The 19539-nt window shown below is 42.6% G+C and overlaps 1 protein-coding gene across 1 annotated transcript in view; it reads right to left on the bottom strand.

The window, feature by feature from the left end:
• The window catches only part of LOC122812358 (pre-B-cell leukemia transcription factor 1-like), a 1042107-nt gene that overhangs the window by 360533 nt on the left and 662035 nt on the right, over nucleotides 1-19539 (bottom strand). Inside the window, exon 4 of the mRNA XM_044084783.1 lies at nucleotides 11288-11478. Within this exon, the coding sequence (XP_043940718.1) occupies nucleotides 11288-11478 (191 nt within the window). The remainder of the gene's footprint in view (nucleotides 1-11287; nucleotides 11479-19539) is intronic.

Raw genomic sequence — 19539 nt, 5'->3', positions numbered from 1 at the left:
TAACGTGTAAAGAAAAAAAGATATATTACCAACAATGGTAATGAAGAGTACACTAACGTGTAAAGAAAAAGAGGGAGAAAAATATACCAACGACAGTATTTACAGACACACTACATGTACAAGGATAAGGGAATGATGCCACCTCGGTCTCAGCTGAAAACATACTGCTAGCCTAGTGGTACTAACCTGGTCAACAAAGGATAAATAAAAAAAAGTTTAGCTTTTTTTTTGGTTCAAGAGAAGTTGGGAGTTTGTCCAGCAAGGATTCTACAGTGGAGAATGACAGCTGAGTGATTTACTGTAGCATTGGTAGGGTCGTGGCTGCACAGATGAGAATTGAGTTATCTGCATATTCCACTACTGTGGCTTGCTTAGAGGCAGTGTGCATGTCATTTATAAATAGGTTAAATAGAAGGGTGCCAACTACAGATCCCCTGGAGAACACGTACTGAGACAAGCAAGAGTGACGTGAAATCATTATGAGAAGTGAAATCATTATGCCGTTTTCACTGCACATTCTCTGTCTGCTAGGTAATTGTGGAACTAGTGCAGTGAAGAAACAGCAAGACTAAAACAGAAGAGTTTATATAGGAGGGTTTTATGGCAGCCCATGTACTAAGCTTTAAACAAATCAAGCAAGGTTGTACAGACAAGGTCACTTGCATTTCTACTGTGATTAACTGTGTCAGTTAAGTTCCGTAATCCTGCCTGTGCAGTACATTGTGGCTTGAGCCATAGATGTAGAGTCCTTGAATATGTCCACTTATCCAATTAAATAAATAAAAACAAAACACTATTACTGAGATCCCATGGCCAATACAGACACTTCCAAATGAATACTATAAATTATCAGCTTCATGAAAAGTAAGTAAAAAAACTAATCATGGAAAGTACTACTCTTGTGAAATGCATTCTCAAGAATCAAAATCCAGTGATATTTTTTAAGTCAAAATTCATCTAGACAAACATCAAGTGCTGTGCAAAATGGGACATGAAGGAAAATTGAGGCCTGTTTTTCTGAAGCGTAAAACACTTGACATCTCCAAATTACTTTCTGACTTAAAGATCAAATACACTGATCAAATCTACATTTTATTTTTGATCTACAATTTTCTGAGTTACACAACATTCCATTTCTCTACATTTACATCTACATCTCTGCATGCTTACTTAAACAAGAACTGTACACTAAATAATTTGCAGTTAAAGCAGAAAAAAGATGTATCAAAATATGTACAGCAATGTGTGTACCTGCTACCATTTGGAGCTCAGTGATTGCATTGGGAAACAACTTTTTTTTTTCCCTCTTATGGTTAACCTGTTGTTGCTCTAGTTTCATATTTACGGCAATTTATCTCTCCCGAAATACCAAACGCTTAGTTGAAGCCAAGGCTATCTGTACTGTCTAGGTAAATCTGTGTTGGAGAGCTGTTATCTGTAATCTGTCTGGATTTCCCCTACAGGAAAGGTATCTTTAAACGCTTAATAAGAAGCCAAGGCTGTTTATAAACTGTTTAAGTAAATCTGTGTTAGCAAACTGTTATTTTTAAATTGTCTGGATTTCCCCTAAAGGAAATGTATTTTCAAACGCCCAGGCTGTTAGCGATTAGAACGAGGCTCCTGTAACAGCTGTGCGGAGCTTGTGTCGCTCCAGTATTTGCTCGAATACTGTGCAATTCGCTCAATTAACCTGGCATTCTGCACACCAATTTTTGTTCTCAACTTTTGTAGAACTCTTGCTTATAATTTCCCTCCTAGAAATATGCACCTCAGTTAAAGAAATGCGCAGTTTGAGACCTGCATTAACCCACTTTAACCGGAAATGTGCTAAGTGTAATTAAAATGCCTCTCTATCTGCAACCCAATGTACTTATATGTACTTGGTGCTGACCAAATATTGTCTCTGTTGCTAGCTCTAGCTGAAGTTTAAAACTCCAACCTACCTGAAACGTTTAGCATCCCCCAGATCCAGGACTGTAACTTTGATTTTTACAGACTCTACTGCTTAGCTAATGCCTGTGCTGTGCCTGCATTTAATCACATTTTTTCTTCTGTGCCTTGTTAATTGTTGTTTCAATGGTATTTGAATTTGTTGATGTAAACTTTTTTTGTGTTGCTTTAGCCAATTTCAACATGCAAACTACTGTGTATTGCCTAACTGCCTACTTTAAACTCCTGAATCTTGTATTATATGCTTCATTACCCCTTTTTCTCTCCTTGCATATTTCAGCCTGTGTTCCTGTCTACTCCTGCTCTCATCTCCGACTGTACCCTTCTGGAAGTCCATACTAAGGAACCCACAAACAGGACATTCTATCTCTCAACTAAAACCCACTCCGGCTCCCTGTAAAGCATTGTCAGTGAAAGTATAGTTTCATAGTTTCATAGTATAGTACTAGGCTATCTGCCCTGGGGCATTTGTAAGCCTAGCCATAGTGATGTGGCTTTTGCCACCCCATGAAATGGTACAAAAATGTACAGAATAAATCTAGAATACTGTGCCTCTGTCTAATAGTGACACAATGAAGGTCCCTTTATATAATAGAATTAGTTTACTGTGCCCCTGCCTAGCAGTGACACAGATGTGACCCCTGGGGTAAACTTACGATCTCCCATCCACTCATCAAGATTTCTCTTGAAGAGAGTCAGTGAGGGCTTTGCCTATCTGAACTGGGATCCTGTTCCAAAGCATGGGAAGCCTCTGGGTTATGAATCTATCCCTCCAGCATGTCCTATTCATACTTGTGCCGAGGTTTAAGTCTTTAGCTCTTGTGGTCCTGATGGATTTGGATTTTTTGAGGTGGAGCATGTCCATCAGATCCTGATTGGACATGGCCTTGTACGTCAGGCAGAGATCACCTCTGAGCAGGCGGTATGCTACTGAATAGAGCTGAAGTTTCTTTAGTCTGGCAGAATAAGACATATGTTTGAGACCCTTGATCCTTTTGGTGAGGTACTTTTGTGGTCTCTCCAGCTATTGCAAGTGCCGGGTGAGGTACATACCAAATGGGGCATTGTACTCAATCATGGGTCTGATGAGGGAGGAATATAGGGGTACAATGACATCCTTGGATCTGGATGTGAATCCCTTCATGATGAGGTGTGCAAGGTAGAATGTTTTTCTAACCACTTTGGCAACGTGGGTGTCAAATGAGAGGTCGCTGTCTACTTGGGTCCCTAGGTCTCCGATTACTTTTTCCATACTCAGTGGGTTGCTGTCTATGTGATAATTTGTGGGTACTTTGTTTTTTCCAAAAGGGATGACTATACATTTTTTGGCATTTAGTTTAAGGCCGTGACTATGGCACCAGTTGTCCGTTTCAGTGAGGCCTTTCTGTAGGATGTGTGTGTCTGCTGGTGTATCGACTATGGCGCCTAGTTTGCAGTCATCTGCAAACTTTGTCAGCCATAACCCTCCCATGTTTGCTTTAACATCTGAGAAATAAATGCCAAACAAGAGGGGTCCCAGGAGTGTGGGACACCACTTGTGACTGGCTTTGAGTCTGACATTGCTCCAGCGATTTTAACTTTATGGGTTCTGTCCTTTAGCCAGTTTGCAACCCATCTAGTGACATAAGGGTTTACTTTTAAGCTGTTTAGCTTATCTATGATGCCTGAGTGGGGTATTGTGTCGAAGGCCTTAGCCAAGTCCAGGTATGCTGTATGGACTGCTTTGCCCTCATCAATGGCTCTAGTGACTGTTTCAAAAAAGTCAACCAGGTTTAAAAGGCAGGATCTGCCCTTTACAAAGCCGAACTGGGTGGGGTCAAGTGTCTGTAGGTCCCCTATGTCTCTGTTTATGAGTTCCACAATGATTCTTTCCATAGCTTTGCAGACCAGGCTAGTTAAGCTTATGGGGCGGTAGTTTCCAGGGTCTGTAGAGGTACCCCCCTTGTGGAGTGGGACCACTGTTGCTGTACGCCAGCGTTCAGGTACATGTCCCGAAGTAAGGCTAAGGTTAAATAGCATTTTTATGTGTGGGTTTAGCTCCTCTTGGAGTTCACATAACACACACCCCAGGATACCGTCAGGTCCCATTGATGCTGTGTTTTTTGCTTTGTTTAGGGCGGTTCTCACTTGGACATCTGAGATGACAGGGAGATTATATTCAGCTGGGATAAGTATTTCTTCTTTGGGGGTGAAGGAGGCGAGAAATTTGCACTGAACCTGTCAGCCAGAATGTTAGCAATATCTGTGGGTTCAGTGTATTTTTTGTTGTTGTGAACCAACTCTGAGCATATCTGGGGATTTCCGCCCAGGTTTCTAACATAGCTGAAGAAGGCTTTGTGGTTATCTTTAGTGTCCTTAGCGATTTTTCTCTCAAAGTTTGCCTTGGATGTTTTTATGAGAGAACGTAGTTTTCTGCTAATGTTGATCAGAGATGTCTTCCCTTCATGGGATTTTGCTCTGACGTGCAGTAGCTTCCTTCTTTTGTTATACAATTTGTTTATGGCTGAGGTCCACCAGACAGGACGCTTACATTTAGTGGAGAGGGACTTGGATTTGTTTGGGATTGCATGATCCATGCATTCTTGGAGATGTAAATAGAAAGCATTTGTGAAGGATTCGGCATTGTGGGATGTGGTATCCACTGGCACAGTGGGCTTAAAGGATACCATCTCAGTCTTAAGAAGAGTGAAGTCTGCTTTTGAGAAGTTTTTCACTGTGGTCTTTTGTGCTGGGGGTGGAGGTGGGATATGTATATCCAGGGTGATTAATTTGTGGTCAGATCTCACTAGTGAGGGGTATACTTCCGGTGTGGAGCATTTTGTCCCCATGTTTGTGATGATCAGGTCTAGTATATTATCTCCCCTAGTGGGAGAGGTGACTAGTTGTTCCAGTGCATTTGAATTTATGAATTCCAGGAACCTTTGGGCTAGGGTATTAGGGCTAGAATACCAAATCTATGTTTGGGTAGTTGGTCTCCCAGTATGATGGTATTTTGTGATACATTCATATCCTCCAATGTCTTCAGGAAGGCTGAGTGGGGTTCTTGAGATTGGGAGGTTGGTCTGTAACATGCTACCAGTTGTATAACAGTTTTGACTATGGTTAGTTGCACCTGTATGGTCTCTGATGCTTCATGTGTTGCTACTAACCTGGAGATGTGGGTGTCCTTTATGAATATGGACACTCCCCCTCCCTTTGTGGTTCGGCCCGGGTTTTGGGGCCGAAAAGCATGATACGAGGTATAGCCTGGTAGCGCTTGAGTGCTCTCAGGAGCCTTGAACCAGGTTTCAGTTACTGCACAGACGTCAATGTTCTCCATGCTGAGGAGTGCATCAAGTGCCTGCATCTTTAGATTTAGACTTCTGGCGTTGAGCAGCATTACCCTTAGTTTTTTTCCATTTTTGTTTTCTAAGGAGGTGGGTTTGTCTTTTGAGCCTTGCCTAAAAAAGGCACTATGGGGGTAGCAAGAGCCTTAGCCAATATCCGGAAGCCCAGTGGTGACAAGTGTAAGCCATCCCTTGCGAAGCAGCGTGGCTTGTCCAATATATCATCCCAGGCAGACAGACATTGGATCCCCTTAGAATGACACCAGTACTTGAGCCAATTGTTAAAGCTGATCATCTTGTCTTTGTATTGTGGTATCATTCTTGGTGAGGGCAAGATGCTGCTCAGGGTCAGGGTCATATCAGCCTGGGCTACATAATCGGAGAGCTCCTCTATGTCTCTTTTCATGTAGTCCAGGGAGGTACGTCTCAGGTCATTCACACCAGCATGGGCAATGACAGAGTCATATTTGTACTTGCTTTGAAGTGACCTGAGTGCGTGTGTTATGTGGCGGATCCTAGCTCCCAATAGACAGCTCACAGTCACCTTCTCCTTGTTCAGCCTGGTCAGTGGGACATCAGTGTGTCTGACTATGGAGTCACCTATTACTAGTGTATCAGGCAAGGTGTTTGGCCTTAAGGGCTGCGATTGGTCGACACACTGATTTATTGAAGTATGTGTTGCATGTGTTTTGTTTTGAGGTGGTGGATTTTTGGATGTCTGCTTTGGGAGCCTCTCTTGTTTTGGTAAGTTTTTTATTAGAGCCTCCAGTATGTCTTTGTGTTTTTATGTGTTTGGTTTGCAGTTGTGGTAGGTCTATGTGGGACTAGGATTGTTGTGTGTGTGGTTGCCATCTCCTCCTGTCTGGTCATGCCAGCCCTGAGTTGAGAGAGTTCAGCCTCCAGTTTGGCTATATAGTTGCATCTCTCACATGTATTTGTGTTTGTTGGGAGGAGGAGAGGGTTGTCTGTGTACATGAGACAATTGTAGCATTGTCTCAAGATGCCCAGATTGACCAGCTGAACTGGAGATGACGCCAGTAATCTACCACTCGACATGCTAGAACAGTATAAGGGAGTGGTATACCTTTAAGGGAAGTGGATATTCACAGGGGTGGTAAGTAAATGTAGTGCTTTACTTAGTACGAGAGTGCTTACTTAGTAGAGAAGTATTGAGAACAAGTGCTAGGCTTATAATACAGTGAGTAGTCTGGTTATACTAAAAGTAGAGCTTCCTTAAGGGAAAATTTGAAGAGCAGACTTGGCGGAGCCAGAAAAAGTTTAACCGGCGCTGTATGTGTAGTGCTATATTTATTTTTGCCAGTGTGAAGATAATACATACTCTCTTGTAGATCGCTGTACACATCCCTGCCAGGCCAGCCAGCAGCCAAAGCTCTCCCTCTTTTTGCCCACTGAATTCCGTTCTCTCCCTATTTCACTTATTCTTGCACTTCCTGTCCTTTAACATAACTTTATTCCCCCCTCTATATTTCTTTACCCCCATTCCTATCGCATGCAAGCTCCTTCCTTTCACCTAACAGGATTTTCCCCTACAGGGCTCTCTGTTGTACTAATTTGACTGCCCACAATGTGGCGCTCTTCCATCTACCTGCTATCTCTAGCTTCTTTCTCACTCCTCTCCTTATCTCACCCATTTACTTCTTAGATAACTCTTTTTCTGATCTCAGTCTCACTATCCTCCTTGGAATACCTAGTCCACTTTTCAACTCTATACTTACCCATCCTTATCCCTCACACGCCTCTGACCTTCTTCTACTGTTATTTCTCTCTCACTTTCCAACCTCAACCCTAACTTGCTGTCAGTCTTTTTACTTAGCATAACTGTGCAAACTTACCCTCTGGCTCTCACACTCCACTGATAGTTTCCTCCCATTGTCTCCTTCCTTTGGCTCTACCCTCTCCACTCGCCCTACGGGCTCACTCCGCTCCCCTACCCTGTCCCCAATTCCTACCCACCCCAGCACCTCTACATTTATCCCTACCTAATCCACTCCCACCCAAATCACTTATCTAATCACCTTCCTCTCCTTAAAACCACTCTCTTCCCAACTCCTCCCTACCCCACATGGCCCACCCCATCCTCCTTACTCAGTCTCTCTCTCTCTCTCCCTGTAAAGACTTAAAACCACTTCTACCTCCTCCACCTCTTCTCCTCCTTTACCTATAAAACATCCTCACATCTCTCCCTTCATTTCCATCACATTCTCCAACTATGTTCTCCCACACCATTAACACTATCCTTGTCCCATACTCCCTTCTTGTGCTATTAATTCCTCTTTACTTTGCTACTTCTTACTCTTCCAAACCCCCCTATGCCTACCTCCTACACAAAGCATCCCATGCACTCACCCTCAACCACTCCTTGCATCCCACTTCCATACAATAACATCCTCTCTTATCTCCCCCAGCATACTGCACCTATTCCACCCCAAACTCTTCTCCACCACAACAAATACCATCACTCTTAAATCTACACTAGCCCCAAACTACTTCCTTCTCAATAAACCCAAAAGGCTAAAGGTTATTCCCAATAATAACCTAGCCTTATCTGGAGATATCCATCCTAACCCTGGCCCTTGCCACACTACAAACTCCTCCCCACTCCCACCTCATCCACTACACCCATCCTATATTCCCTCTTCCTACATCCTCTCTCAACACTCTTAAGTTCTTCACCATAAATGCCCAAAGCCTTAATAACAAAATATACCAAATACAAGCTTGGATTTCCCATAACCAACCTGACATCTTAGCCATCTCAGAAACCTGGCTAAAACCCTATATAGCTGACTCCGAAATCCTTCCCCCTGGATTCCAAATCTAAAGAAGCGACTGTTTAAACAGAAAAGGTGGAGGCTCTGCTCTAATCTACTCCAACCTTCTCTCACTAATCCCTCTACAAACTCCAATTCCAAATTTCAAAAACACTGAACTAACTGCCAGTCTCCTACAACTAAATAAACATAAAAAATATATGCAACATCTCCCTATATATTTCCCCAGGTGATAACATCTCTACCCTTGAAAATATCCTTCACTGGGCCTCAACTAAAATAAAATTTGAAACCTACATTCTAGGTGATGTCAATATCGATTGGAATAAAATCAACTCACCTTCCCCCTCCTTATTCATCAACCTCTACAGTTTCTTCCAAGTAATTCATACAACTACTCGCCCTAACAAACACCAACCCCCAGTATCCATCATCGACTGGATCCTAGTCTCCCATCCTGATAAAATAACTCTCTCTGGTACTATCTCAGACACTTTCAGTGACCATCTCCCTGCTTTCATACATTGCTCAACCAACAACAGTAAACACCAACATCACTATATCCACACTCGCAATCTCAGCAACTTCAACCCCACACAATTCTCAAACACTTTTAAATATACAAACTGGCAAAGCCTTTATACTCTTCCCCTTGACAATGCAGTAGAATATTTCAACTCTATCTTCCTAAAAACCCTCAACTCCCAAGCCCCTCCAAGAAACAAACGAATCAAGACTAATTCTGCTCCTTGGCTATCCAAGGAAACTAAGCAAATCTTGCACTGCTGGGACAAATCCTGGAAGCTATAACAAAAAAATAAGATACCTTCTACCTTACTTCAATACACCCAACTCCGCAACCAAGTAAAGAAACTAATAACCTCACACCAAAAAAACTAATACAACAAACTTCAATCCAACAATAACAAGAACCCAAAACAATTCTGGAAAGGTATAAATTCCTTACTCCACCCAGGATCTAGGAATAATCCCTGCCCTGACCCTAGCTTAACTGACTCAGCACTAAGCTCTCACTTCAACACAGTTTTTACAGAATCCATAGCTACTCTAACCAAATCTTTTCCCAACAACAATCCACCCATCTCTCTCTCCTCTACTCACAACACCCCTAATAACAGTATGTTTAATTTCCAACTCAAACCTGCACCAACTACTTTCATAAAAAAGACTCCTATCAAAACTAAAGCCTTGCTCAAATGCCCCTGACAACTTACCCTCCTCCTTCCTCAAATCTGCTGCTGATGGTATTGCTCTCCCTATCAGCATCCTAATTAAAAGATCTTTAAAAGAATCGTATGTACCCAAACTCTGGCGATCTGCCTTCATTCAACCTCTCCACAAAGGAGGCAAAAACTACAATACCTCCAATTTCCGCCCAATTGCCCTTCTCTCACCACTTTCAAAAATACTTGAAAAATGTGTCCATCACCAACTCATGCCTTTTTTAACTCAAAATCATCTCATAACTCCTACCCAGCATGGCTTCCGCCCTGGCCACAGCACCACTACCGCTTTACTATCCTTCTTAGACACAATAAATCGAGCACGTGACTCTGGATTACTTGTATCCACAATACTGCTAGACCTTTCCAAAGCCTTTGATACCATTTCCCACAAGCATCTTCTCTTTCATCTCTCCAACCTTCATCTCTCCCCTGACACCCTTTCCTGGTTCTCCAGCTACCTATCTGACAGATCTCAAGCTGTCAGATGGAAGAACTCTACTTCCTCCTTCTTGCCAACACCCACTGGTGTTCCCCAAGGGTCCATCCTCGGACCCATGCTTTTCAACATTTTCATTAACAACCTTCACTCAGTCATCCCTGATACAACAGTTACCCAATATGCAGATGACTCTACCTTAGTCTGTACCGCCTCCAACCTACCTGAACTCCTGACTAAAACTCAAACAGCTTTTTCCACTACCGAAAACTGGATGCACCACAACCATCTCTCTCTCAACTCCAATAAATCCAAAATACTTCTCTTTCCTCCCTCTACAAATTTCTCCCTTGACAAGAATGCTTTCACAGTCCTTAGCCAAAACAACTCTGCCATAGAAGTGGTTCCTTCTGCAAAACTCCTCGGCATTACCATAGATGAACACCTTAAATTTGATATCCACATCCAACAAAACATAAAGAAAACCCATCAAAAACTAGGCATGCTGTATAGAAATAACCACTTTCTCTCCAACTCCGCAAGGCAACCTATCGCTAATACCTACCTCCTACCCTCCCTACTATATGGAGCCCCTCTACTAACTAACCTTTCTTCTACCAACACCACTAAACTCGAAACTTGCTATAATAAAATCTCCAAATTCGCAACGAAATCCAAAACCTCCACTCACCACTGCCTAACCCTACAATCTCTGAACTGGCTGGAACTCTCAAGCCTCCTTGACTATCTCCAACTAACCACCGTACACAAACTTAATATTCTTTCCAGATAAATGCCCAGCCTTAACAAACATCCTTCCCCCATACATCCCAACCAGATCTCTGAGATCCGAACACCAAAATTTAATCTCTGGCCACAAACTCAAACACCCTGCAGGCCAACTCCTTCTCTCCTTCACTATAGGCAAAAAATGGAACTCTCTCCCTCCTTTACTCAGGACCACACCTAACCCTGAAACCTTCAAAACTCCTCTTACCTATCCACTAAACGTAAATGTTCCTGCTTTCACCCTACTTAAAATCTTACAAATTTACCCTCTGAGCTTTCCATACTCCTGCTCTTCTCTACACTATTACCTCTTTTCTATTCTCCCAACTAATCTAGCTAACTTTCTCAGACTAAACAATCTCTCTCTCTCAACTCCAAGTATTGTATATATTGTAAATATCAAGTAATTCACTGATGCTTATTGCCCAGTGAGTCTAAACTTACTGTTCTGAATGAAAATACCTACTAACTGTTCTACCTATGTCAAAATTGCATTTCAGTGTCAAACTATCCACCTGTACCTGACTGCATGACCTTATATATGTATTTACCAACACTTTATGTAACCTTCGTAACCATATATGTATGTATTTCCATTGCATTATGTAACCTTTGTAACCATATTGCTTATTTGGAGGTTTTCTCCCTGGGCCTACACTGAAAATGGGCACACCACTGGCCCAGTGGACTTCCCGGTAATCAAACTGAAATAAAATAAAAAATAAAATAAATAAATAAATACCATACCTTGCATCAAGGAATCGTGAGCGAAGAATCATTACAGCCTCACATGTGCTCTGTTTCAACTGCATCTGGATGGTGCTGAATTTATTGTGAATAATGTTCACCATGCGCTCAATTTCTGTTGGTGAAACAGGCCTGGTACGACTCTGCTCACGAAGAAGATTCAACACATGTGTCGTAAACTCACTGCATGCCTGTAGAGCCAAAATAAAATAATAACATCACTGAATAAGTGAAGATTCAGAAATATATCCAATTAACTTTTCTAATGCACAGACATTTTTTCCTTTGGTGCTGTACTGTGTAAAAAACGACAACAAATTCAAGAAAACAAGCTTATCACTGTTTGTCAAAGAGAAACAGAGCTCTTTTTGAAAGAGCCACTTCTATTTCTCACTAACATGATTACAGTATCAAGGAAACAGGACATAAGTACAGAAAATATCCAACTGAGTGACACATTTTTAACTGGGCTTGTCCATCATCATCATAACATTTCCCAGTAGTATTTGCATTGTTCTATCAGCCAATGGCCGCACAGTCTCACTTAAGTATACCTGGAAACATACCTCTCAACTATCCTGATTTTCACAGAATGTCTAGATTTTTACCTCAGTTTTTGATCTGTTCCTCATAATTTTTTTGGTTTTCTGAAAAATCTAGGATTGAAGTCAGAAAATATGACACTTGAGTTTCAGACTCTGTATCCTTCAGAAAAGTCATGCTAATACAAAACATATTATTCTATCAACTTTCTAAGTTCATAAGGGCAATATTTAAAAATTGTCGATATTTTTGGGCCTTTGTTCCCCCCATTATTTACGGCTTTGTCCAGATATTTGAGGTAGACAGGTATGCCTGAAAAGGTAAGTTGGCTTGCAGTTCAAGTAAAGAACTTTACCTTCACCCACAAAAAGTTGCCTTCCAAATGGGAGCAGCAAAACTAATAAAGGCTGTGACCAAACATCTCAACCTCTTAGTGCAAGAGATGTGGACAAAACCACAAGAGTGACAAAGGCCCCAAAATTGGGAAAGACTTTAAAAGTTGCTCTTATAAACTTAGAAAGTTGCTGGAATTGCAGATTTTACATTAGCATGCATTTTCTGATGAAAATGAAATCCAAATCTGAAATGTCTGTTATTTAGCTACTTTAATCCTCAACAGTTTGCCAGAAACCACAAATTTTATGAGGAAAACTACAAAAATATGGGGTAAAAATGCGGAAATACTGAAAAAATATGGACAGTTGAAAGGTATGGCTGTGACAAATGGATAGTGATCTACAAATTCTGTTCTCCCTTCAGATGAACACTGAACACCTTGCCAGGTAGTAGCCTTACAGATTTTGGGCATCCTTTTTTTTTTTTTTTTTTTTTTTTTTTAAAGAATGCAGATTGGTTGGTTCTGGCATAGAGGAATGGGCTCTCAGGACTTTCTGATGTGGTCAAACACACATCATAAAAAGTAATACAATGTCTCAGACACACAGAAAAGTACAGTTTTGTACCTACCATAAATGTAGATGTTCGAGTGTTCACACTGCTGCAGTCATTACACTTGGGTTACCCTGCCGTCAGGCGGTCCCGCAGTCGGCCAGAGTTCCAAAGTCCTGGTCCGGCATCGGTTGCTGTCGCTTCTTCCCTGACGTCAGTGTGCCAGGGGTATATAAGATGCATCCGACGCCATTTTCTTCAGTTTTTCTTGCCCCAGAAGTCAGGTGCTCCCATGTAGGTAGGCAATACATACTGCTAATAAAACATATATAAAAAAATAAAAACAATACCTTCAGTTACAAGCAAATATACCACAAAGGTTGTATAGGACAAAAAGGTATAGATAAGTCCAGCTAGGACAGAGGGGATGGAGGGAGGGTAACCTGGACTGCAGCAGTGTGAACACTCGAACATCTACATTTATGGTAGGTACAAAACTGTACTATGTTCATCATGTTACACTGCTGCAGTCATTACACTTGGGTAGAATCCCAAAGCTAAGGTTGGGTGGCTGGTCTATAAAGAGTTAGGATTGGCTATGAGGCCCTGCAGAACTGCAGTGGCAAATCCTACTCTGGATTTAGAGTAAAGAGGCAAGTGGTAATGCTTGGTAAAGGTGTGCACTGAACTCCAAGTTGCAGCCTCCAAAATATCCTTGGTTGGTACTCCTCTGAGAAAGGCTGTTGAAGTGGCTGTTGCTCTGGTAGAATGTGGCCTAATGTTATTAGGGACTGGTTTTCCATGCTGTGTGTAGCAGTAACAAATACAGTGTCCTATCCATTTGGATATAGTCTGCTTTGAGATAGCCTTGCCCTGTGATCCTGGGGCATATGCTACAAACAGTTGCTCAGTTTTCCTGAAAGATTTTGTTTTGTCCAAGTAGAAGTGTAGCTGCCTGTGTATGTCCAAAGAGTGCAGAAGTTTCTCCCCTTTATTCTGGGGGTTTGAATAAAAAGTTGGCAAATGGATAGTTTGGTTAAGAGCCACATTAGATACCACCTTTGGCATAAAGGTAGGGTTTGTCCTTAAAGAAACCATGTCCTGATGAAAAATTATAAAAGGTTCCACTGCCATTAATGCCTGTAGCTCTGAGACTCTTCATGCTGAAGTTACTGCCAGGAGCAGAGCTGTTTTCCATGATAAAAATTTTAGATTGGCTGTATTGGCTGGCTCAAAAGGTGGCAGGGTCAGTTTTCCCAAAACAAAATTGAGGTCCCAAGTTGGTGTTGGTGCTCTCCGGGGCAGTCTTATGTTTTAACCCCTCTGAGGTACTGCTTTAGCAAGGGATGAGAGAATAAAGGAGGATCCGTGTTGTAATGTGCTGAAATGGCAGAGGCGTGGATCTTAATTGATGAGAAGGATAGGCCTTTGTCCAGCATCTCAGTTAAGTATTGTAAAATCTGAGGAATGTTTGGGACAAGAGGGTCAAGGCTTTGAGCCTGGTTCCAGGCACAGAATCTCTTCCATTTTTCTGAGTAAGATTTCCTGGTGCTATGCCTCCTGGCCTCCAAAATGACATCCATAACAGCTTTAGAGAGAGGGGTGTTGCCTGTTTGACTAATGAATCTGCCATGCAGCCAGGTTTAGGGTTTTGAGCTGACCGTGCAGGATCTGATTGTTTTGTTGAGACAGAAGGTGTGAAATATGAGGCAAAATCCCTGGTGGGCCTTGAGCTAAGTTCTTTAAGATTGGGAACCAGTACTGGTGTGGCCAGTCTGGAGCAATCAGGATCATCTGTGGTTTTTCTTGTCTGGCTTTTAGGAGTACCTTTGAAAGGAGAGGCAGTGGTGGGAAGGCATAAACTTTTAGGCTTTTCCAGCTGAACGAAAGAGCATCCACTTTTCATGCTTGTGTGTGGTAAGTCCTTGTGCAGAATTTTTGTAGTTGGCAATTCTGTGGGGAGGCAAAAAGATCTATGTCTGGGCATCCCCATTTTTGTGTTACCATGCCGAAGATTTGTGGATTCAATTTCCATTCGTGAGGGTCCATGATATTTCTGCTTAGATCGTCTGCCAGAGTATTTTACTTTCCTGGCAGGAATTGTACTTTCAGATGAACTTGGTAAGTTAGAGCTGTGTTCCACAAGGTCATGGCCTGCCTGCATAGGGGATAAGAATGAGTGCCCACTTGCTTGTTTATGTACCACATTACTGTGGTGTTGTCTGTCTTTAATAATAATTGTCCTGGATGCAGAAGGTCCTTGAAAGCTGTTAGGGCATTTTGAAAAGTCAACATCTCTTTTTGATTGATGTGAAGATGCATTTGGTCTGTGGTCCACTTGCCCTGAATACATTTTCCTGCCATGTGTGCTCCCCAGGCGTAATCCGAAGCATCTGTTGTTAGAGTCTGCCTGGCTGTGGGTAGAGTGAAAGGCTGACCCTTATTGAGGTGACATGCCTGTGCCCACCATCGAAACTCTTGTCGTAGGCAGGGAATTATTGGTATTACTGCTTCTAAACTGTGAGAGTGTTGAGTCCAAACACTTTCTAGGTACCACTGTAATTTCCTCATATGCAGTCTGGCATATGGAATTAGTAGTATGCAGGATGCCATGAATCCCAGGGCCTGCAGGATTTTTCTTTCAGGGAGATGGGACTTTTTTGCCAGTAATTGAAAATATTGAGTCAGTTGTCCTTGTTTGTCTGGCGTGAGATAAGCCATCTGGGCTGTTGTATTTAAGCTGGCACCCAGGAAGATCATCTGTTGTGAGGGCACTAGTTTTGACTTCTTTTCGTTTACTGTGTACCCTAGAGAAATTAGCAACCTTTTTACAAACGCCAGATGCTTTAGAAGAATGTCCTTTCTCTCTGCTTGAATGAGGCAGTCGTCCAGGTATGGATATATTTGAATTCCTTTTTGTCTGCAAAATGCAATTACTGGTGCCAGGCACTTTGTAAAGACCCTGGACGCAGTAGATAAGCCAAAGGGCAGTGCAGAGAATTGGTAGTGCATTGTACCAGCTTTTTATCCGAGGTATCTTCTGCAATCTTGTCTGATAGGGACATGCAGGTATGCCTCTTTGAGGTCCAAAGTAACAAGTCAAGCCTTCTTGCCCAGCATGGGAAGAAGCTGCTGTAGTGTCAACATTTTGAATTTCGGAACTTCCAGGTAAGTATTTAGAGTTGAAAGTTCTAGTATAGGTCTCCAGGCTTTGTCCTTTCTGGGGACCAGGAAGAGTCCTGAGTAAAATCCTTGTCCTTGTTCCTGCTGTGGTACTTTTTGAATGGCTCTAGGGTCCATGAGGGCTGAAATTTGTTTTTGAGCCTCTGCCCATTGATTTTGTGGCAGGTTTGGCATTCCTTTTAGCCTTGGTAAAGTGTGAAAGTGGGACCTGTAACCTTGAGACACAATATTCAGAACCGATTTGTCTTGGCTGATTGTTTGCCAATTTTGAGAGAAAAGTGCTAGTTTTCCCCCTAAGGGGGCTGCCAAAAGGGAAGTGCTTGGCATACGAAGGGGGAAGTCATTGGGACTGTTTCCTGTAAGGTTGAGACTTGTTCTCACCTCCTTTTTGGGTAGAGGTACCCCACTGTCGTTGTCTGTTAGAGCCTTGGAGTTGAGATCTGCCTCTTGGGCGTCTGTATCTGCCTCTCTGTGGCCTGTCTGACACTGGAAAGGACCAATTCTTTGTAGGCCAATTTCTGCTAAATCGAGGTGGCTGTACCTGTAAGAAATGTTTGACTGTTTGCATAGATTTAGCTTTATCCTCCATTTTCTTTAACACCTCTTCTGCCTTAACACCAAACAAGGTATCATGCTGTAAAGCAGCATCCACTAATTTTGCCTTAACAGGTAAACTCTGTTCTTTTAACCAAGCATGTCTTCGAATCACAGAACCTGTAACTGCGGCTCTACAAGAGGCCTCTAAAGAATCAAAACCACATTGCAGAGTATGTTTTCCCACCTGTTCAACTGCATGCAATAAATCCTGCATTTCTTTATAGTCAGGAGCTTCTGAGCTTGCAAGCATTTTCTGTTTTAACTGAGCCATTAAATATTGTTGGTACTTAAAGCATGTCAAACTGGCAATTTAAAGCCTTTACTGCTAAAGTTGCAGAAGTGTAAACTTTCTTCTCCCATCTATCCAATGCTCTAGAATCTCAGTCAGAGGGGACTGGATTTTTTGCAATGGAAGCCTTAACCCCTTTGGGACCCTGGGAAATGGTTTCTGGGTCAACAGAAGGGTTTTTATAAAGAAACTTGTGAGAGTCAGCAACTCTATAATACCTATCTGGCTTGGCTGGTGCAGGGGGCAAAGAATCAGGAGAGAAGCTGGATTCAGAGAACACATCATCCACAATAACTAACACAGGCGGAATAGCCAGGGGCCTGTGCTGAGGCAATAAAAGGAAGTCCCTGAGCCTTTTCTTGGATTCTGAATAATCCTGATTTTCCCAATGGAAATGCTCCCTCATGGTATGTAAAGTTTCCCCAAAAGAGTAATCCTCAGGAGGAGAGGCTGAAGGGATAGATTCTTCAGCATCAGAGTCCTCATAGGGCGGTAGAGAGCATCCCTGGTCTGAAGAGGAATCAGAGGAATGGAAACCTTATCAGAGGAATCATAGTCTGTATCCTGCCTAGGCCTTTCCTCAGGAGGGGGATGGGAACCCCTGATTAGAGTAATTAGGTCTTCGGCCATTTTAAGCATCTGTTTCTTAGGCATGGAGGACTGTCCAGGAGAATGCTGTACTTGCTTCTTTGTCTTTAATGGTAAGTTGTGAAGGTCTGAAAACACCATCAGAAGCCGATGCCTGCTCAGCGGCTCCGGACCCATCTGAGGGATTAGTTTCCGTAGGCCCAATACCTTGAGTTTCCAGAGGCCTAGTTGTCTCCACGTGGGAGTCTGAGGCAGCCTGTGGCTCTGAGGTAGCGGGTGTCAGGGGCTGCAAAAGCGCCTGAGAACCGGCGACTGGCCTAGAAGAGGCTTTGTCGTCGGTTTTGGACCTCGGATGTCTGTCTTTATCCTTGTCTTTGCGTTTTTTAAGAATTGCAGTCGTCGGTTGTTCCGACGGCATAGTACAATTGAACCTTCGGCCAAAGTAGTGCAAAGCAAATCAAAACGTCATTTTATAGTGCGTTTGTTAAATCTAGCACAAAACCGACAACTAGTGACGTCGTGATCAGGGCCTAGGCATGGAATACAGTACGAGTGGAAGTCCTTATGAGGTATTTGCTTCCCACAAGAAATACAATTATTAACTTTTTCTGACATCGGTCTGAGGCAAGAAAAAAGTTTCCCCAACAGGGGTACTTAGCTTTATTGAAGACTTCGGATCTGAAATTTGACTTTGAAAATATCAGGAGTCGGCCGACCGGCACTTGCGAACTGCTTTTGCTTCGGGCACCGCGCGGCAAGAAAGACTGAAGAAAATGGCGTTGGATGCATCTTATACATCCCTGGCGCATTGACGTCAGGGAAGAACCGACGCCAGACCAAGACTTTGGAACTCCGGCCGACTGCGGGACCGCTTGACGGCAGGATAACCCAAGTGTAATGACTGCAGCAGTGTAACTGCTGACTTTCTGTTTGTGCTTTGCATATACTATAATCTGATTTACCTTTCTGAAAGAAGCATCCCTCCCTGTGTAGAAGAACCTTAGCTGTTTATGTATAAGCAAACAGAACCAAACTGCAATGACCAAAGCTTTTAAAGTACAGAGAAAGCAGAAACACACAAGATAGAAAGTACAGTTGTGTACACTTACCATAAATGTAGATGTTCGAGTGTATTCACTGTTGCAGTCATTACATTTGGGCAATCTGCTGGCAGGTGGCCCTCAGTCGGCCTGAATTCCAAAGTCTTGGGTCCTGCGTCGGTTGCTGTCTCCTCCTCCATAATGTCAGGGGTATAAAACATGCAGCTGACGCCATTTTCTTTAGTTTTTCTTGCCCCCGATGTCAGGTGCCCCCAAAAAGGTAGCAAAAATAATATATACATACATATATATATATATATATATATATATATATACATACACACACACACACAAACACACACACACACACACACACACACACACACACACACACACACACACACACACACACACACACACACACACACACACACACACACACATGCATCAATATAAACTTCACCTTCATCTAAAAGCAAATACACCAAACCTGGACTGCAACAGTGAATACACTTGAACATCTACATTTATGGTAAGTGTACACAACTGTACTATGTTCTTCGTGTTTCACTGTTGCAGTCATTACATTTGGGTAGAATCCCAAAGCTATGGTTGGGGGGCAGGAGCTAAACAGCATTAGGAGCGGCTATAAGGCCCTGCAGCACTGCAGTGGCAAAGCCTGCTCTGGATTTAGAGTAAAGAGGAAAATGCTAATGCTTTGTAAAGGTGTGAACAGAACTCCAAGTAGCAGCCTCTAGAATGTCTTTAGTTGGTACTCCCCTTAGAAAGGCTGCTGAAGTAGCTGCAGTCCTGGTGGAATGAGACCTACTGCCCTTGGGCACAGGTTTACCATGGTGTTAGTAGCAGAAACGGATGCAGTGGCTTATCCACTTTGAAATTGTCTGCTTTGAAACAGCCTTGCCCTCTGATCCTGCAGCACGTCACTAGTAATTACTCAGTTTTTCTTAGAGCTTTAGTCCTGCTTAAGTAGAATCTTAGTTGTCTGTGTACGTCCAAGGAATGCAGAATTCTCTCCCCCTTGTTCTGCGGATTTGGATAAAAGGTTGGCAGATGAAATGTTTGGTTAAGAGCCACACTGGAAACCACCTTAGGCATAAAAATAG

This window comes from Protopterus annectens, chromosome 9.part0 (assembly GCF_019279795.1).
Source record: "Protopterus annectens isolate FY-2018-M chromosome 9.part0, PAN1.0, whole genome shotgun sequence".
In the NCBI taxonomy this organism is placed as follows: domain Eukaryota; kingdom Metazoa; phylum Chordata; order Ceratodontiformes; family Protopteridae; genus Protopterus; species Protopterus annectens.
Note: the sequence above shows the minus strand (reverse complement) of the source record. Positions and strands in the feature narration are given on the sequence as shown.